At 46.5% G+C, this 23,097-nt stretch overlaps 1 protein-coding gene across 1 annotated transcript in view; it reads left to right on the top strand.

The window, feature by feature from the left end:
* The window catches only part of MICAL2 (microtubule associated monooxygenase, calponin and LIM domain containing 2), a gene marked incomplete at its 3' end in the record, with an annotated part of 301,381 nt that extends 279,465 nt beyond the window's left edge, over positions 1 to 21,916 (top strand). The window contains exons 24-25 of the mRNA XM_088460527.1: positions 1,974 to 2,160; positions 21,785 to 21,916. Of these exons, the coding sequence (XP_088316653.1) occupies positions 1,974 to 2,160; positions 21,785 to 21,916 (319 nt within the window). The remainder of the gene's footprint in view (positions 1 to 1,973; positions 2,161 to 21,784) is intronic.
* Positions 21,917 to 23,097: the final 1,181 nt, after the last annotated feature.

Below are 23,097 nucleotides of genomic sequence, written 5' to 3'. Positions count from 1 at the left end.
AGCCGCAGGCCAATATACAGCCGCAGGCCAATATACAGCCACATGCCAATATACAGTCGCAGGCCAATATACAGCCGCAGGCCAATATACAGCCACATGCCAATATACAGCCACAGGTCAATATGCAACCACAGGTCAATATGCAGCCACAGGCCAATATACAGTCACAGGCCAATATATAACTACAGGCCAATATACAGCCGCAGGCCAATATACAGCCACATGCCAATATACAGTCACAGGCTAATATGCAGCAACAGGTCAATATGCAGCCACAGGTCAATATGCAGCCACAGGTCAATATGCAGCCACAGGCCAATATGCAGCCGTAGGTCAATATGCAGCCGTAGGTCAATATGCAGCCACAGGCCAATATGCAGCCGCAGGCCAATATCCAGCTGCAGGTCAATATCCAGCCGCAGGTCAATAGGAAGCCACAGGCCAATATGCAGACGCAGATCAATAGGAAGCAACAGGCCAATATGCAGCCGTAGGTCAATATGCAGCCACAGGCCAATATGCAGCCGTAGGTCAATATTCAGCCGTAGGTCAATATGCAGCCACAGGCCAATATGCAGCCACAGGTCAATAGGAAGCCACAGGTCAATATATAACTACAGGCCAATATACAGCCGCAGGTCAATATGCAACCACAGGTCAATATGCAGCCACAGGCCAATATACAGTCACAGGCCAATATATAACTACAGGCCAATATACAGCCGCAGGCCAATATACAGCCACATGCCAATATACAGTCACAGGCTAATATGCAGCAACAGGTCAATATGCAGCCACAGGTCAATATGCAGCCACAGGTCAATATGCAGCCACAGGCCAATATGCAGCCGTAGGTCAATATGCAGCCGTAGGTCAATATGCAGCCACAGGCCAATATGCAGCCGCAGGCCAATATCCAGCTGCAGGTCAATATCCAGCCGCAGGTCAATAGGAAGCCACAGGCCAATATGCAGACGCAGATCAATAGGAAGCAACAGGCCAATATGCAGCCGTAGGTCAATATGCAGCCACAGGCCAATATGCAGCCGTAGGTCAATATTCAGCCGTAGGTCAATATGCAGCCACAGGCCAATATGCAGCCACAGGTCAATAGGAAGCCACAGGTCAATATGCAGCCACAGGCCAAAATGCAGCCGCAGGTCAATAAGAAGCCGCAGGCCAATATACAGCCACAGGCCAATATGCAGCTACAGGCCAATATACAGCCACAGGCCAATATGCAGCCACAGGCCAATATACAGCCACAGGCCAATATACAGCCACAGGCCAATATGCAGCCACAGGCCAATATACAGCCGCAGGTCAATAAGAAGCCGCAGGCGAATATGCAGCCACAGGTCAATATGCAGCCGCAGGTCAATATGCAGCCACAGGCCAATATGCAGCCGCAGGTCAATAAGAAGCCGCAGGCCAATATACAGCCACAGGCCAATATGCAGCCACAGGCCAATATGCAGCCACAGGCCAATATACAGCCACAGGCCAATATGCAGCCAAAGGTCAATATGCAGCCGCAGGCCAATAAACAGCCGCAGGTCAATATGCAGCCACAGGCCAATATACAGCCACAGGTCAATATGCAGCCACAGGCCAATATGCAGCCGCAGGCCAATATACAGTCACAGGTCAGAATGAAGTTATTTTAAGTTTTCTTTCATAACATCTTATTAAATCGTTTTTTCTCACTATGGTACATTACAGAACATGTAACGCCTCTCTCGCCATAAAGAGCACTTCTTGCTGTGAATATTGCATAATATACAGGATGAGCATAAATCTCCCTAGAAATGCATGTAAGCTCCGTGGGCCACTTAGAAAATGTGAGATTTGTCTCAAGAATACGTAACGTTAACTCTCTTCCTATATTACTTTTCCTATATTGCCCTGTGAGCTCAGGACCTGCCATGTTTGCATGCTGACTCCTTTCTAAACCCTTGTGCCCTTATTTTCAGGGATCTCTACGGAAGGAATTTCCTACAAATATCGGAGGGAGCAATACGTGTTACTTCTGCCAGAAGCGCGTGTACGTCGTGGAGCGCCTGAGCGCCGAGGGACATTTCTTCCACCGAGAATGTTTCAAGTGTTCCTTCTGCTCTACAGTTCTCCGTCTGGGAAATTATGTTCACAGTATGGAAGAAGGTAAAGACAGCCCCCCTCCACCCCACCCCACCCCGCAGCACCCAGCCGCCCGCACTGAACTATATGCGAGGTGGTTACAGAAAGGTGTAAACTTTTACCCAGGAGCTTATTTTCAAATAAATATAGGAGAAAAAAAAAATGTATTGCCCTATTTTCTAAAAAACTGTTCACCAACCTTCATTTAGCGATTAGGGTGAACACAGATGCGCTGAGGTGAAGTAAAACGTACGGTTTAACAATAAAGTGGATTTTAAGAACGATAATATGTTTTTACTGTAACTTGTAATAGATTGAGCTGTCAGAATATAATACATTATTATAAGCCAAGATAACAAGGTCTTGGCCGTGTCCTACCTCTCTGGGGCACTTTATATATTTATAATTCCAGTTCTATATTCTCCGCTGACTGATCTTTCAGTAAAAATGAGTAAAGTAAACATCCCTTGTACAAGTCGGTGGCGGTGGTGCAGTGCTGCTGGTATTGGTTAAGTCTCTGAGCGCTGTATTACAGTCCTGACGCTCCATATTATGAGATAACACAATTATCTAGAAGAGAAATTATAATAGTGGGAGCTCAGATCTCATACACAGAGCTCTCACCTCCTGAGCTTTTCTGGGGGAGATTCATTCTGCATTTCTGGGTATGGAGCTCAGCTGTCCGACGCGCTGCCAAAAACCCTAGGGGCAATGTGTAGTAGAGGATATACAATGGTGGCCAAAATTGCGGACACTTTTTGAAATTTTTATGTTTTTCAACTTCGAATGCTTATAAAACTGTTACACTTCACACAGTGCAATGATTCATATATGAAATGAAAGGAAATTTAATGCTGAATTCAACACATTAAACAGAGGTCAAATATTTGCATTACAAGGGAAGTTATGCAGTGAAAACAACACTTAGGGTGAAGATCCCTGTGTACTTATGATGTTACTGTCCTATCAGTATTTCGTTTGGTATCCTTTAGGTATTCAAGACAACAGCACAGCGATGTGTCATTGAGCCAACCAGTGTTTGGAGCTCTTCCTTCTATATTATGTGGTGCCATGAGGCAATCATAGCCTCAATTAATTGTCTTTTATTGGATGGACGTATAGATGTACCAGTTTTTTCAAACAGAACCAAAAATGTTCTATGGGGTTCAGGTCTGGGCTGTTTCCTGGCCATCCCAGCACCTGTATGTCATTCTCCGTGATCCACTGTTTGCATATCCGTGCAGTGTGGCAGGGAGCTGAATCCTGATGGGGGAAAAAATGGGGCATTATCTGGAAAAAGATCCCTGATAGAAGGTAGAAGTTTTGGTTGTAGGATGGTGTCAATGTACTTTCTGCTGTTCAGTGTGCCATCTATGACATAAAGGCGGCCTACAGCATCTGCTATCATACATGCCCAGATCATAACACTTGTAGGATGGTGTCAGTGTACCATCTATGACATAAAGGCGGTCTACAGCATCTGCTGTCATACATGCCCAGATCATAACACTGGTAGGATAGTGTCAGTGTGCCATCTATGACATAAAGGCGGCCTACAGCATCTGCTGTCATACATGCCCAGATCATAACACTTGCAGGATGGTGTCAGTGTGCCATCTATGACATAAAGGCGGCCTACAGCATCTGCTATCATACATGCCCAGATCATAACACTTGTAGGATGGTGTCAGTGTGCCATCTATGACATAAAGGCGGCCTACAGCATCTGCTATCATACATGCCCAGATCACAACACTTGTAGGATGGTGTCAGTGTGCCATCTATGACATAAAGGCGGCCTACAGCATCTGCTGTCATACATGCCCAGATCATAACACTTGTAGGATGGTGTCAGTGTGCCATCTATGACATAAAGGCGGCCTACAGCATCTGCTGTCATACATGCCCAGAGCATAACACTTGTAGGATGGTGTCAGTGTGCCATCTATGACATAAAGGCGGCCTACAGCATCTGCTGTCATACATGCCCAGATCATAACACTTGTAGGATGGTGTCAGTGTGCCATCTATGACATAAAGGCGGCCTACAGCATCTGCTGTCATACATGCCCAGATCATAACACTTGTAGGATGGTCTCAGTGTGCCATCTATAACATAAAGGCGGACTACAGCATCTGCTATCATACATGCCCATAATATAACACTTGTAGGATGGTGTCAGTGTGCCATCTATGACATAAAGGCGGCCTACAGCATCTGCTGTCATACATGCCCAGATCATAACACTTGTAGGATGGTATCAGTGTGCCATCTATGACATAAAGGCGGCCTACAGCATCTGCTGTCATACATGCCCAGATCATAACACTTGTAGGATGGTGTCAGTGTGCCATCTATGACATAAAGGCGGCCTACAGCATCTGCTGTCATACATGCCCAGATCATAACACTTGTAGGATGGTGTCAGTGTGACATCTATGACATAAAGGCAGCCTACAGCATCTGCTGTCATACATGCCCAGATCATAACACTTGTAGGATTGTGTCAGTGTGCCATTTATGACATAAAGGCGGCCTACAGCATCTGCTGTCATACATGCCCAGATCATAACACTTGTAGGATGGTGTCAGTGTACCATCTATGACATAAAGGCGGCCTACAGCATCTGCTGTCATACTGTACATGCCCAGATCATAACACTGGTAGGATAGTGTCAGTGTGCCATCTATAACATAAAGGCGGCCTACAGCATCTGCTGTCATACATGCCCAGATCATAACACTTGTAGGATGTATCAGTGTGCCATCTATGATATAAAGGCGGCCTACAGCATCTGCTGTCATACATGCCCAGATCATAACACTTGTAGGATGGTATCAGTGTACCATCTATGACATAAAGGTGGCCTACAGCATCTGCTGTCATACTGTACATGCCCAGATCATAACACTGGTAGGATAGTGTCAGTGTGCCATCTATAACATAAAGGCGGCCTACAGCATCTGCTGTCATACATGCCCATAATATAACACTTGTAGGATGGTATCAGTGTGCCATCTATAACATAAAGGCGGCCTACAGCATCTGCTGTCATACATGCCCAGAGCATAACACTTGTAGGATGGTATCAGTGTGCCATCTATGCCATAAAGGCGGCCTACAGCATCTGCTGTCATACATGCCCAGAGCATAACACTTGTAGGATGGTATCAGTGTGCCATCTATAACATAAAGGCGGCCTACAGCATCTGCTGTCATACATGCCCAGATCATAACACTTGTAGGATGGTATCAGTGTACCATCTATAACATAAAGGCGGCCTACAGCATCTGCTGTCATACATGCCCAGATCATAACACTTGTAGGATGGTATCAGTGTGCCATCTATGACATAAAGGCGGCCTACAGCATCTGCTGTCATACATGCCCAGATCATAACACTTGTAGGATGGTATCAGTGTGCCATCTATGACATAAAGGCGGCCTACAGCATCTGCTGTCGTACATGCCCAGATTATGACACTTGTAAGATGGTATCAGTGTACCATCTATGACATAAAGGCGGCCTACAGCATCTGCTGTCGTACATGCCCAGATCATGACACTTGTAGGATGGTATCAGTGTACCATCTATGACATAAAGGCGGCCTACAGCATCTGCTGTCATACATGCCTAGATCATAACACTTGTAGGATGTTATCAATGTACCATCTATGACATAAAGGCGGCCCACAGCATCTGCTGTCATACATGCCCAGATCATAACACTTGTAGGATGGTGTCAGTGTGCCATCTATGACATAAAGGCGGCCTACAGCATCTGCTGTCATACATGCCCAGATCATAACACTGGTAGGATAGTGTCAGTGTGCCATCTATGACATAAAGGCGGCCTACAGCATCTGCTGTCATACATGCCCAGATCATAACACTGGTAGGATAGTGTCAGTGTGCCATCTATGACATAAAGGCGGCCTACAGCATCTGCTGTCATACATGCCCAGATCATAACACTTGTAGGATGGTGTCAGTGTGCCATCTATGACATAAAGGCGGCCTACAGCATCTGCTGTCATACATGCCCAGATCATAACACTGGTAGGATAGTGTCAGTGTGCCATCTATGACATAAAGGCGGCCTACAGCATCTGCTGTCATACATGCCCAGATCATAACACTTGTAGGATGGTGTCAGTGTGCCATCTATGACTTAAAGGCGGCCTACAGCATCTGCTGTCATACATGCCCAGATCATAACACTTGTAGGATGGTATCAGTGTGCCATCTATGACATAAAGGCGGCCTACAGCATCTGCTGTCATACATGCCCTGATCATAACACTTGTAGGATGGTATCAGTGTGCCATCTATGACATAAAGGCGGCCTACAGCATCTGCTGTCATACATGCCCAGATCATAACACTTGTAGGATGGTGTCAGTGTGCCATCTATGACATAAAGGCGGCCTACAGCATCTGCTGTCATACATGCCCAGATCATAACCCTTGTAGGATGGTGTCAGTGTGACATCTATGACATAAAGGCGGCCTACAGCATCTGCTGTCATACATGCCCAGATCATAACACTTGTAGGATGGTGTCAGTGTGCCATTTATGACATAAAGGCGGCCTACAGCATCTGCTGTCATACATGCCCAGATCATAACACTTGTAGGATGGTGTCAGTGTACCATCTATGACATAAAGGCAGCCTACAGCATCTGCTGTCATACTGTACATGCCCAGATCATAACACTGGTAGGATAGTGTCAGTGTGCCATCTATAACATAAAGGCGGCCTACAGCATCTGCTGTCATACATGCCCAGATCATAACACTTGTAGGATGGTATCAGTGTGCCATCTATGACATAAAGGCGGCCTACAGCATCTGCTGTCATACATGCCCAGATCATAACACTTGTAGGATGGTACCAGTGTGCCATCTATGACATAAAGGCGGCCTACAGCATCTGCTGTCATACATGCCCAGATCATAACACTTGTAGGATGGTATCAGTGTACCTTCTATGACATAAAGGCGGCCTACAGCATCTGCTGTCATACTGTACATGCCCAGATCATAACACTGGTAGGATAGTGTCAGTGTGCCATCTATAACATAAAGGCGGCCTACAGCATCTGCTGTCATTCATGCCCATAATATAACACTTGTAGGATGGTATCAGTGTGCCATCTATAACATAAAGGCGGCCTACAGCATCTGCTGTCATACATGCCCAGAGCATAACACTTGTAGGATGGTATCAGTGTGCCATCTATGCCATAAAGGCGGCCTACAGCATCTGCTGTCATACATGCCCAGAGCATAACACTTGTAGGATGGTATCAGTGTGCCATCTATAACATAAAGGCGGCCTTCAGCATCTGCTGTCATACATGCCCAGATCATAACACTTGTAGGATGGTATCAGTGTACCATCTATAACATAAAGGCGGCCTACAGCATCTGCTGTCATACATGCCCAGATCATAACACTTGTAGGATGGTATCAGTGTGCCATCTATGACATAAAGGCGGCCTACAGCATCTGCTGTCATACATGCCCAGATCATAACACTTGTAGGATGGTATCAGTGTGCCATCTATGACATAAAGGCGGCCTACAGCATCTGCTGTCGTACATGCCCAGATCATGACACTTGTAGGATGGTATCAGTGTACCATCTATGACATAAAGGCGGCCTACAGCATCTACTGTCGTACAAGCCCAGATCATGACACTTGTAGGATGGTATCAGTGTACCATCTATGACATAAAGGCGGCCTACAGCATCTGCTGTCATACATGCCCAGATCATAACACTTGTAGGATGGTGTCAGTGTGCCATCTATGACATAAAGGCGGCCTACAGCATCTGCTGTCATACATGCCCATATCATAACACTGGTAGGATAGTGTCAGTGTGCCATCTATGACATAAAGGCGGCCTACAGCATCTGCTGTCATACATGCCCAGATCATAACACTTGTAGGATGGTGTCAGTGTGCCATCTATGACTTAAAGGCGGCCTACAGCATCTGCTGTCATACATGCCCAGATCATAACACTTGTAGGATGGTATCAGTGTGCCATCTATGACATAAAGGCGGCCTACAGCATCTGCTGTCATACATGCCCAGATCATAACACTTGTAGGATGGTATCAGTGTGCCATCTATGACATAAAGGCGGCCTACAGCATCTGCTGTCATACATGCCCAGATCATAACACTTGTAGGATGGTGTCAGTGTGCCATCTATGACATAAAGCCCGCCTACAGCATCTGCTGTCATACATGCCCAGATCATAACACTTGTAGGATGGTCTCAGTGTGCCATCTATAACATAAAGGCGGACTACAGCATCTGCTGTCATACATGCCCATAATATAACACTTGTAGGATGGTGTCAGTGTGCCATCTATGACATAAAGGCGGCCTACAGCATCTGCTGTCATACATGCCCAGATCACAACACTGGTAGGATGGTGTCAGTGTGCCATCTATGACATAAAGGCGGCCTACAGCATCTGCTGTCATACATGCCCAGAGCATAACACTTGTAGGATGGTGTCAGTGTGCCATCTATGACATAAAGGCGGCCTACGGCATCTGCTGTCATACATGCCCAGATCATAACACTTGTAGGATGGTGTCAGTGTACCATCTATGACATAAAGGCGGCCTACAGCATCTGCTGTCATACATGCCCAGATCATAACACTTGTAGGATGGTATCAGTGTGCCATCTATGACATAAAGGCGGCCTACAGCATCTGCTGTCATACATGCCCAGATCATAACACTTGTAGGATGGTGTCAGTGTGCCATCTATGACATAAAGCCCGCCTACAGCATCTGCTGTCATACATGCCCAGATCATAACACTTGTAGGATTGTCTCAGTGTGCCATCTATAACATAAAGGCGGACTACAGCATCTGCTATCATACATGCCCATAATATAACACTTGTAGGATGGTGTCAGTGTGCCATCTATGACATAAAGGCGGCCTACAGCATCTGCTGTCATACATGCCCAGATCATAACACTTGTAGGATGGTATCAGTGTGCCATCTATGACATAAAGGCGGCCTACAGCATCTGCTGTCATACATGCCCAGATCATAACACTTGTAGGATGGTGTCAGTGTGCCATCTATGACATAAAGGCGGCCTACAGCATCTGCTGTCATACATGCCCAGATCATAACACTTGTAGGATGGTGTCAGTGTGACATCTATGACATAAAGGCGGCCTACAGCATCTGCTGTCATACATGCCCAGATCATAACACTTGTAGGATGGTGTCAGTGTGCCATTTATGACATAAAGGCGGCCTACAGCATCTGCTGTCATACATGCCCAGATCATAACACTTGTAGGATGGTGTCAGTGTACCATCTATGACATAAAGGCGGCCTACAGCATCTGCTGTCATACTGTACATGCCCAGATCATAACACTGGTAGGATAGTGTCAGTGTGCCATCTATAACATAAAGGCGGCCTACAGCATCTGCTGTCATACATGCCCATAATATAACACTTGTAGGATGGTATCAGTGTGCCATCTATGACATAAAGGCGGCCTACAGCATCTGCTGTCATACATGCCCAGATCATAACACTTGTAGGATGGTATCAGTGTGCCATCTATGACATAAAGGCGGCCTACAGCATCTGCTGTCATACATGCCCAGATCATAACACTTGTAGGATGGTATCAGTGTACCATCTATGACATAAAGGCGGCCTACAGCATCTGCTGTCATACTGTACATGCCCAGATCATAACACTGGTAGGATAGTGTCAGTGTGCCATCTATAACATAAAGGCGGCCTACAGCATCTGCTGTCATACATGCCCATAATATAACACTTGTAGGATGGTATCAGTGTGCCATCTATAACATAAAGGCGGCCTACAGCATCTGCTGTCATACATGCCCAGAGCATAACACTTGTAGGATGGTATCAGTGTGCCATCTATGCCATAAAGGCGGCCTACAGCATCTGCTGTCATACATGCCCAGAGCATAACACTTGTAGGATGGTATCAGTGTGCCATCTATAACATAAAGGCGGCCTACAGCATCTGCTGTCATACATGCCCAGATCATAACACTTGTAGGATGGTATCAGTGTACCATCTATAACATAAAGGCGGCCTACAGCATCTGCTGTCATACATGCCCAGATCATAACACTTGTAGGATGGTATCAGTGTGCCATCTATGTCATAAAGGCGGCCTACAGCATCTGCTGTCATACATGCCCAGATCATAACACTTGTAGGATGGTATCAGTGTGCCATCTATGACATAAAGGCGGCCTACAGCATCTGCTGTCGTACATGCCCAGATCATGACACTTGTAGGATGGTATCAGTGTACCATCTATGACATAAAGGCGGCCTACAGCATCTGCTGTCGTACATGCCCAGATCATGACACTTGTAGGATGGTATCAGTGTACCATCTATGACATAAAGGCGGCCTACAGCATCTGCTGTCATACATGCCTAGATCATAACACTTGTAGGATGTTATCAATGTACCATCTATGACATAAAGGCGGCCTACAGCATCTGCTGTCATACATGCCCAGATCATAACACTTGTAGGATGGTGTCAGTGTGCCATCTATGACATAAAGGCGGCCTACAGCATCTGCTGTCATACATGCCCAGATCATAACACTGGTAGGATAGTGTCAGTGTGCCATCTATGACATAAAGGCGGCCTACAGCATCTGCTGTCATACATGCCCAGATCATAACACTGGTAGGATAGTGTCAGTGTGCCATCTATGACATAAAGGCGGCCTACAGCATCTGCTGTCATACATGCCCAGATCATAACACTTGTAGGATGGTGTCAGTGTGCCATCTATGACATAAAGGCGGCCTACAGCATCTGCTGTCATACATGCCCAGATCATAACACTGGTAGGATAGTGTCAGTGTGCCATCTATGACATAAAGGCGGCCTACAGCATCTGCTGTCATACATGCCCAGATCATAACACTTGTAGGATGGTGTCAGTGTGCCATCTATGACTTAAAGGCGGCCTACAGCATCTGCTGTCATACATGCCCAGATCATAACACTTGTAGGATGGTGTCAGTGTGCCATCTATGACTTAAAGGCGGCCTACAGCATCTGCTGTCATACATGCCCAGATCATAACACTTGTAGGATGGTATCAGTGTGCCATCTATGACATAAAGGCGGCCTACAGCATCTGCTGTCATACATGCCCAGATCATAACACTTGTAGGATGGTGTCAGTGTGCCATCTATGGCATAAAGGCGGCCTACAGCATCTGCTGTCATACATGCCCAGATCATAACACTTGTAGGATGGTGTCAGTGTGCCATCTATGACATAAAGGCGACCTACAGCATCTGCTGTCATACATGCCCAGATCATAACACTTGTAGGATGGTGTTAGTGTGACATCTATGACATAAAGGCGGCCTACAGCATCTGCTGTCATACATGCCCAGATCATAACACTTGTAGGATGGTGTCAGTGTGCCATTTATGACATAAAGGCGGCCTACAGCATCTGCTGTCATACATGCCCAGATCATAACACTTGTAGGATGGTGTCAGTGTACCATCTATGACATAAAGGCGGCCTACAGCATCTGCTGTCATACTGTACATGCCCAGATCATAACACTGGTAGGATAGTGTCAGTGTGCCATCTATAACATAAAGGCGGCCTACAGCATCTGCTGTCATACATGCCCAGATCATAACACTTGTAGGATGGTATCAGTGTGCCATCTATGACATAAAGGCGGCCTACAGCATCTGCTGTCATACATGCCCAGATCATAACACTTGTAGGATGGTACCAGTGTGCCATCTATGACATAAAGGCGGCCTACAGCATCTGCTGTCATACATGCCCAGATCATAACACTTGAAGGATGGTATCAGTGTACCTTCTATGACATAAAGGCGGCCTACAGCATCTGCTGTCATACTGTACATGCCCAGATCATAACACTGGTAGGATAGTGTCAGTGTGCCATCTATAACATAAAGGCGGCCTACAGCATCTGCTGTCATACATGCCCATAATATAACACTTGTAGGATGGTATCAGTGTGCCATCTATAACATAAAGGCGGCCTACAGCATCTGCTGTCATACATGCCCAGAGCATAACACTTGTAGGATGGTATCAGTGTGCCATCTATGCCATAAAGGCGGCCTACAGCATCTGCTGTCATACATGCCCAGAGCATAACACTTGTAGGATGGTATCAGTGTGCCATCTATAACATAAAGGCGGCCTTCAGCATCTGCTGTCATACATGCCCAGATCATAACACTTGTAGGATGGTATCAGTGTACCATCTATAACATAAAGGCGGCCTACAGCATCTGCTGTCATACATGCCCAGATCATAACGCTTGTAGGATGGTATCAGTGTGCCATCTATGACATAAAGGCGGCCTACAGCATCTGCTGTCATACATGCCCAGATCATAACACTTGTAGGATGGTATCAGTGTGCCATCTATGACATAAAGGCGGCCTACAGCATCTGCTGTCGTACATGCCCAGATCATGACACTTGTAGGATGGTATCAGTGTACCATCTATGACATAAAGGCGGCCTACAGCATCTACTGTCGTACATGCCCAGATCATAACACTTGTAGGATGGTATCAGTGTGCCATCTATGACATAAAGGCGGCCTACAGCATCTGCTGTCATACATGCCCAGATCATAACACTTGTAGGATGGTATCAGTGTGCCATCTATGACATAAAGGCGGCCTACAGCATCTGCTGTCATACATGCCCAGATCATAACACTTGTAGGATGGTGTCAGTGTGCCATCTATGACTTAAAGGCGGCCTACAGCATCTGCTGTCATACATGCCCAGATCATAACACTTGTAGGATGGTATCAGTGTGCCATCTATGCCATAAAGGCGGCCTACAGCATCTGCTGTCATACATGCCCAGAGCATAACACTTGTAGGATGGTATCAGTGTGCCATCTATAACATAAAGGCGGCCTACAGCATCTGCTGTCATACATGCCCAGATCATAACACTTGTAGGATGGTATCAGTGTACCATCTATAACATAAAGGCGGCCTACAGCATCTGCTGTCATACATGCCCAGATCATAACACTTGTAGGATGGTATCAGTGTGCCATCTATGACATAAAGGCGGCCTACAGCATCTGCTGTCATACATGCCCAGATCATAACACTTGTAGGATGGTATCAGTGTGCCATCTATGACATAAAGGCGGCCTACAGCATCTGCTGTCGTACATGCCCAGATCATGACACTTGTAGGATGGTGTCAGTGTGCCATCTATGACATAAAGGCGGCCTACAGCATCTGCTGTCATACATGCCCATAATATAACACTTGTAGGATGGTGTCAGTGTGCCATCTATGACATAAAGGCGGCCTACAGCATCTGCTGTCATACATGCCCAGATCACAACACTGGTAGGATGGTGTCAGTGTGCCATCTATGACATAAAGGCGGCCTACAGCATCTGCTGTCATACATGCCCAGAGCATAACACTTGTAGGATGGTGTCAGTGTGCCATCTATGACATAAAGGCGGCCTACGGCATCTGCTGTCATACATGCCCAGATCATAACACTTGTAGGATGGTGTCAGTGTACCATCTATGATATAAAGGCGGCCTACAGCATCTGCTGTCATACATGCCCAGATCATAACACTTGTAGGATGGTATCAGTGTGCCATCTATGACATAAAGGCGGCCTACAGCATCTGCTGTCATACATGCCCAGATCATAACACTTGTAGGATGGTGTCAGTGTGCCATCTATGACATAAAGCCCGCCTACAGCATCTGCTGTCATACATGCCCAGATCATAACACTTGTAGGATGGTCTCAGTGTGCCATCTATAACATAAAGGCGGACTACAGCATCTGCTATCATACATGCCCATAATATAACACTTGTAGGATGGTGTCAGTGTGCCATCTATGACATAAAGGCGGCCTACAGCATCTGCTGTCATACATGCCCAGATCATAACACTGGTAGGATGTGTGCCATCTATGACATAAAGGCGGCCTATAGCATCTGCTGTCATACATGCCCAGAGCATAACACTTGTAGGATGGTGTCAGTGTGCCATCTATGACATAAAGGCGGCCTACAGCATCTGCTGTCATACATGCCCAGATCATAACACTTGTAGGATGGTATCAGTGTGCCATCTATGACATAAAGTCGGCCTACAGCATCTGCTGTCATACATGCCCAGATCATAACACTTGTAGGATGGTATCAGTGTACCATCTATGACATAAAGGCGGCCTACAGCATCTGCTGTCATACTGTACATGCCCAGATCATAACACTGGTAGGATAGTGTCAGTGTGCCATCTATAACATAAAGGCGGCCTACAGCATCTGCTGTCATACATGCCCATAATATAACACTTGTAGGATGGTATCAGTGTGCCATCTATAACATAAAGGCGGCCTACAGCATCTGCTGTCATACATGCCCAGAGCATAACACTTGTAGGATGGTATCAGTGTGCCATCTATGCCATAAAGGCGGCCTACAGCATCTGCTGTCATACATGCCCAGAGCATAACACTTGTAGGATGGTATCAGTGTACCATCTATGACATAAAGGCGGCCTACAGCATCTGCTGTCATACATGCCCAGATCATAACACTTGTAGGATGGTATCAGTGTGCCATCTATGACATAAAGGCGGCCTACAGCATCTGCTGTCATACATGCCCAGATCATGACACTTGTAGGATGGTATCAGTGTGCCATCTATGACATAAAGGCGGCCTACAGCATCTGCTGTCATACATGCCCAGATCATAACACTTGTAGGATGGTGTCAGTGTGCCATCTATGACATAAAGGCGGCCTACAGCATCTGCTGTCATACATGCCCAGATCATAACACTGGTAGGATAGTGTCAGTGTGCCATCTATGACATAAAGGCGGCCTACAGCATCTGGTGTCATACATGCCCAGATCATAACACTGGTAGGATAGTGTCAGTGTGCCATCTATGACATAAAGGCGGCCTACAGCATCTGCTGTCATACATGCCCAGATCATAACACTTGTAGGATGGTGTCAGTGTGCCATCTATGACATAAAGGCGGCCTACAGCATCTGCTGTCATACATGCCCAGATCATAACACTGGTAGGATAGTGTCAGTGTGCCATCTATGACATAAAGGCGGCCTACAGCATCTGCTGTCATACATGCCCAGATCATAACACTTGTAGGATGGTGTCAGTGTGCCATCTATGACATAAAGGCGACCTACAGCATCTGCTGTCATACATGCCCAGATCATAACACTTGTAGGATGGTATCAGTGTGCCATCTATGACATAAAGGCGGCCTACAGCATCTGCTGTCATACATGCCCAGATCATAACACTGGTAGGATGTGTGCCATCTATGACATAAAGGCGGCCTATAGCATCTGCTGTCATACATGCCCAGAGCATAACACTTGTAGGATGGTGTCAGTGTGCCATCTATGACATAAAGGCGGCCTACAGCATCTGCTGTCATACATGCCCAGATCATAACACTGGTAGGATAGTGTCAGTGTGCCATCTATGACATAAAGGCGGCCTACAGCATCTGCTGTCATACATGCCCAGATCATAACACTGGTAGGATAGTGTCAGTGTGCCATCTATGACATAAAGGCGGCCTACAGCATCTGCTGTCATACATGCCCAGATCATAACACTTGTAGGATGGTGTCAGTGTGCCATCTATGACATAAAGGCAGCCTACAGCATCTGCTGTCATACATGCCCAGATCATAACACTGGTAGGATAGTGTCAGTGTGCCATCTATGACATAAAGGCGGCCTACAGCATCTGCTGTCATACATGCCCAGATCATAACACTTGTAGGATGGTGTCAGTGTGCCATCTATGACATAAAGGCGACCTACAGCATCTGCTGTCATACATGCCCAGATCATAACACTTGTAGGATGGTATCAGTGTGCCATCTATGACATAAAGGCGGCCTACAGCATCTGCTGTCATACATGCCCAGATCATAACACTTGTAGGATGGTATCAGTGTGCCATCTATGACATAAAGGCGGTCTACAGCATCTGCTGTCATACATGCCCAGATCATAACACTTGTAGGATGGTGTCAGTGTGCCATCTATGACATAAAGCCCGCCTACAGCATCTGCTGTCATACATGCCCAGATTATAACACTTGTAGGATGGTCTCAGTGTGCCATCTATAACATAAAGGCGGACTACAGCATCTGCTGTCATACATGCCCATAATATAACACTTGTAGGATGGTGTCAGTGTGCCATCTATGACATAAAGGCGGCCTACAGCATCTGCTGTCATACATGCCCAGATCATAACACTGGTAGGATGGTGTCAGTGTGCCATCTATGACATAAAGGCGGCCTACAGCATCTGCTGTCATACATGCCCAGAGCATAACACTTGTAGGATGGTGTCAGTGTGCCATCTATGACATAAAGGCGGCCTACAGCATCTGCTGTCATAAATGCCCAGATCATAACACTTGTAGGATGGTGTCAGTGTACCATCTATGACATAAAGGCGGCCTACAGCATCTACTGTCATACATGCCCAGATCATAACACTTGTAGGATGGTATCAGTGTGCCATCTATGACATAAAGGCGGCCTACAGCATCTGCTGTCATACATGCCCAGATTATAACACTTGTAGGATGGTGTCAGTGTGCCATCTATGACATAAAGCCCGCCTACAGCATCTGCTGTCATACTGTACATGCCCAGATCATAACACTTGTAGGATGGTATCAGTGTGCCATCTATAACATAAAGGCGGCCTACAGCATCTGCTGTCATACATGCCCAGATCATAACACTTGTAGGATGGTGTCAGTGTGCCATCTATGACATAAAGGCAGCCTACAGCATCTGCTGTCATACGTGCCCAGAGCATAACACTTGTAGGATGGTGTCAGTGTGCCATCTATGACATAAAGACGGCCTACAGCATCTGCTGTCATACATGCCCAGAGCATAACACTTGTAGGATGGTCTCAGTGTGCCATCTATGACATAAAGGCGGCCTACAGCATCTGCTGTCATACGTGCCCAGAGCATAACACTTGTACGATGGTATCAGTGTACCATCTATGACATAAAGGCTGCCTACAGCATCTGCTGTCATACATGCCCAGAGCATAACACTTGTAGGATGGTATCAGTCTGCCATCTATGACATAAAGGCGGCCTACGGCATCTGCTGTCATACATGCCCAGATCATAACACTTGTAGGATGGTGTCAGTGTGCCATCTATGACATAAAGGCGGCCTACAGCATCTGCTGTCATACATGCCCAGATCATAACACTTGTAGGATGGTGTCAGTGTGCCATCTATGACATAAAGGCGGCCTACAGCATCTGCTGTCATACATGCCCAGATCATAACACTTGTAGGATGGTGTCAGTGTGCCATCTATGACATAAAGGCGGCCTACAGCATCTGCTGTCATACATGCCCAGATCATAACACTTGTAGGATTCTTTGTTGTCCCTTGAATGCAATCTGGATGTGCCTCTTCCCCGATGCGACGTCTCACACATTTTCTCCCATCACTACCAAATATGGATATCTTAGTTTCGTCACTCCATAACACTTGTTTCCACTGACCTTCTGTACATGCAATGTGTTCTTTTGGCCACTGTATTAATTTCTGCCGCTGCTTTTTATTCAGCAATGGCTTTTTTTGGGGAATCCTACCTTTTAGTCCAACCTCCGTTAGTCTTCTCTGTACCGTTCTTGCACTGACAAACACACCAGGTGCACTCAGGTCACTGCTAATGGCCGCAGATGACATCCATCTGTCCCTGACGCAATTCGTTTTATTCTCCTATCATCAACAGCTGTTGTGCACTTTTTCCGGCCTTTTCCTTCTTCGTTTTTTATAGATTGTGTTTCCTGATAGTGTACACAAAACTTTCGTACTCCTGATGTTGTCACATTGCCACCAACTTCTCTTGCAATTGCTGCATACAGCAAAAATAGATCAAGCGCTCTGTGGTAATGGCATCTATTATATTCTAAATATTATCTATAAACAGTCTAAATAATTCACTGGTGGGCAAGAACTTGAGGCTGGGTATTCAGGACTAGAGTCCCATAGGTATGAAAAAAGTCTAGTACCAGAGTCTGAGAGTCCTTAATAATAGGGTGATGTGTATTTGTCCCAAATGATGATGATACAATATAATCTTGATATCACACTGGTAGGCGACAACTTGAGGCTGGAAATTCAGAACTAATAACGGTGGATGATAATAAAACTCAAGTGGGCAACATCTGTCGGCAGAGTGTTCGCACGTGCAGACTTATATGTGTATAAATACTGTTTGACAACTGGTTCTAGACTTTTTTCATACCTATGGGACTTTAGTCCTGAATACCCAGCCTCAAGTTCTTGCCCACAAGTGAATTATTTAGACTGTTTATAGATAATATTTAGAATATAATAGATGCCATTACCACAGAGCGCTTGATCTATTTTTGCTATATCAGTTTAAGGAATTAGGGATAATTCCTGAGAGAGCAGCTAGTGGTCAAATTTTTGCCTTCCTATGAGCGCCGACTGCTCTTATTTGCCTTTTAATTGCTGCATATGAAAGACTATTTTCACCGTAGGTGTTGTTTTCACGGCATAACTTCTTTGTAATGCAAATATTTCACCTCTGTTTATTGTGTTGAATTCAGCATTAAATTTCCTTTCATTTGATATATGAATCATTACACTGCGTGAAGTGAATCCGATTGAGCATGCATTTCACTTGATGAAGACAAAACTGAAGGGAAAATGCCCCAAGAACAAGCAGGAACTGAAGACATTTGCAGTAGAGGCCTGGCAGAGCATCACCAGGGATGAAACCCAGCGTCTGGTGATGTCTATGCGTTCCAGTCTTCAGGCTGTAATCGCCTGCAAAGGATTTGCAACAAAGTATTAGAAAGTGAAAGTTAGATTTAGGACTGTTTAGTTTGTCCCATTACTTTTGGCCCCTTAAAAAGTGGGAGGCACATATAGAAACCGTTGTAATTCCTACACCGTTCACCTGATTTAGATGTAATTACCCTCAAATTAAATCTGAAAGTCTGCAGGTAAATCACATCTTGTTCATTTCATTTCAAAGCCATTGTGGTGGTGAATAGAGGCCAAAATATGAAAATTCTGTCACTGTCCCAATATTTATGCACCTGACTGTATACACACAGCTGAGTAATACCCTACCAGTAACCCCTGGGGAAATGTGTAGTATTGGATTTATATACACACAGCTGAGTAATATCCTGCCAGATACCATAGGGGCAATGTGTACTATATGTATATATACACAGCTGAGTAATATCCTGCCAGATACCATAGGGGCAATGTGTACTATATGTATATACACACAGCTGAGTAGAATTATCTCTCATATCCTCCCCATTCTTTTCTGTGCCTTAAATGGCTACACATTATGGTATATCGCAGCCAGTATTGGGCCATTTGCCCAGTACCACAACCAGTGTCTATCAATGCCCGAGGATGGCTCTATCATTGCCGATGATGACTATCGGTTCCCAGATGTTGACAATCAATGCCGATGATGAGTCTATTGATGCCTGATTACGGCTCTATCAATTCCTGATGATGAAGACTCATTAGATGACTGAGGAAGACTCTCAGCTCCCAGATGATGACTCTATCGATGTCCGAAGATGACTCTATCAATGCCGATGATGAGTCTATCGATGCCTGAGGATAACTCTAGCAATGCCCGATTATGACTCTATCAACGCTGATGATGAGTCTATCGATGCCTGAGGATAACTCTAGCAATGCCAGATTATGGCTCTATCAATGCCTGATGATGACGACTCTGTTGATGCACAAAGATGATTATCAGTGTCGAAAATGGCTCTATCATTTCCCAGATGATGACTCTGTCAGTGTCTGAGGATGACGACTCTATCAATGCCGATGATGACTCTCCCTTCCCAGATGACGACTCTTATCGGTGCCTGACGATGACTGATGAGTGATGATGATTCTATTTATGGCCAGATTGGGTCTCTGGCATCAGGGGTTCAGCCTGTGAGACCAACATAACATCACAGAACTGTTTCTGCCCAGTTAATGCTATATCTAATGGAAATTTGCTTATCTAGGACTATAGGGCCTGATTCAGCAAGGAACGCAAAGGAGAGAACGCACGCACTTGGCCGATGTTTTCACACTGCGCATACATCGCACTGTGCATGCGCAATCTAGCCGGAGCTATCAGGTTAGGGTATGCAGACCACATGCAGTGTGTACGCAGACTCTTCCGATATGGGTGGTGATTGGGGGGGTGGTTTGGCGAGCGCAGGCATGCCTGTGCGTTGGGACGCTGTTATAGGGACGTACTTAATTAAAACAGTTCGGCGGCACACGCAGCCATAGAGCCATAACGTAAGCTGTACACAGGAAGCGGCCAAAATTCTGCGGCAGATCAGGTCACCCACTATTGTGCTAATGGGTCCGATGGTTCTCGATGTTACCCATGATTCCGCTATCTTGCGTGCTGATCAGGCTGTGAGTAAAGGGATATGGGCGGCTTAATATAGGGCTGGGCGTCTGCATCGTGTGCTGCAGTCTCCGTGCGTATGCATTGATTAGCATAATCTCGCAGCGGTCGGGTGTGTGCGTCTGCATCCGTGCGCTCCTTGCTGAATCAGGCCCTGAGTTACAGTAATAAATATTAATTAAAAGGATATGAGATAATCTACACACAGAACCCAGTTTGTCTACCAGTTAATATTAGGAGTGAATATTGATCCATTATGTAACAGATTCAGAGTCTGTGCAGGATATTATGGTGAAGAATGGAGCGATGTTTTCAGCTGGTCGAGGCTCCTACTAGACCTTGCGCTTAATTAGATCGCCCCATACTGTAATAGGCAAATACGAGACCTCATGATTCTATTTATTTTTTAAAACTCACTTAATATGATCTGACTTCTCCAACTCACAAGTAGATAGGTTAGAGTAAACATGAATGTATTATTTAAAAATCAAGACTGCTGACTTGCCCTTGACAATAGTTCACCAGGCCGGGAGGACTAGGCCTTACTCATTACAAAGGACATGCAAAACATCATATATTTCTTTATGTACTCCAACATTACTCCACAGTTTCTTCTTCTAAAAACTGTGTGACTGCAGGAGAACAGAGAACCAGGACACTGAGGGGTAACTTCACTAAAGTGAGAGGTTTTAGAAGTGAGTTTTAGAAGAGATGTTGCCCATAGCAACCAGTCAGATTCTACTTAACATTTAACTAGCATCTTCTAGAAGATAAAAGCTAGAATTTGTTTGGTTGCTATAGGCAACATCTCTTCTAAAACTCACTTCTCAAAACTCTCAGGAAAGTGACTCCATACTGTGCACACTACAGAACACGAGTGATACATGTGTATTTTATAACGGTGCTGTGTAACATTTCCCTCTGTGACAGCCATGTTCTATATCATGAAATAATTGTGAGTGCAGCAGAAAATTACTTCCCTTCAACACTCTGAAAGATTTTACTTCTATATTTTCCAGGTAAATTTTATTGCCAGCCACATTTCATGCACTCGTTCTCCAATAATAAACAGCGGAAGCGACGGACCGATTCCAAAACGCAGGTGAGGCCGAGAACAACAAGTGCCCTAAACAGCTTAATTCAGATTGGTTGTAGGTTAGAGGGGAAACATTTACAGGATGCGCGACCCCCTCCCCGGAACACAAACCACCAGCACTGTGCCCCCCCCCCCCTCCCGTTCCCCGGGAACACAAACCACCAGCACTGTGCCTCCCCCCCGTCCCCTTCCCCGGGATCACAAACCACCAGCACTGTCCCTCCCCTTCCCCGGGAACACAAACCACCAGCACTATGCTTCCCCCTCCCCTTCCCCGGGAACACAAACCACCAGCACTGTCCCTCCCCCCCTCCCCTTTGCCGGGAACACAAACCACCAGCACTATGCCTCCCCCCTCCCCTTCCCCGGGAACACAAACCACCAGCACTATGCCTCCCCCCTCCCCTTCCCCGGGAACACAAACCACCAGCACTGTGCCTCCCCCCCCCTCCCCTTCCCCGGGAACACAAACCACCAGCACTGTCCCTCCCCCCTCCCCTTCCCCGGGAACACAAACCACCAGCACTGTGCCTCCCCCCCGTCCCCTTCCCCGGGAACACAAACCACCAGCACTGTCCCTCCCCCCCTCCCCTTTCCCGGGAACACAAACCACCAGCACTGTGCCTCCCCCCTCCCCTTCCCCAGGAACACAACACAAACCACCAGCACTGTGCCTCCCCCCCCTCCCCTTTCCCGGGAACACAAGCCACCAGCACTGTGCCTCCCCCCTCCCCTTCCCCGGGAACACAGACCACCAGCACTGTGCCTCGCCCTTCCCCCGGGAACACAAATCACCAGCACTGTGCCTCCCCCCTCCCCTTCCCCGGGAGCACAAACCAACAGCACTGTGCCTCCCCCCCTCCCCTTCCCCGGTAACGCAAACCACCAGCACTGTCCCTCCCCCCCTCCCCTTCCCCGGGAACACAAACCGCCAGCACTGGACCTCCCCCCTCCCTTTCCCCAGGAACACAAACCACCAGCACTGCGCCTCCCCCCCTCCCCTTCCCCAGGAACACAAACCACCAGCATTGTGCCTTCCCCCCCTCCCCTTCCCGGGGAACACAAACCACCAGCACTGTGCCTCCCCCCCACTCCCCTTCCACGGGAACACAAATCACCAGCACTGTGCCTCCCCCCCTCCCCTTCCCCGGGAACACAAATCACCAGCACTGTACCTCCCCTTCCCCGGGAACACAGACCACCAGCACTGTGCCTCCCCCTTCCCCCTCAACTTCC

The sequence above is a fragment of the Taudactylus pleione genome, unplaced genomic scaffold, assembly GCF_031769625.1.
Source record: "Taudactylus pleione unplaced genomic scaffold, aTauple2 ptg000047l, whole genome shotgun sequence".
Taxonomy (NCBI): domain Eukaryota; kingdom Metazoa; phylum Chordata; class Amphibia; order Anura; family Myobatrachidae; genus Taudactylus; species Taudactylus pleione.
Note: the sequence above shows the minus strand (reverse complement) of the source record. Positions and strands in the feature narration are given on the sequence as shown.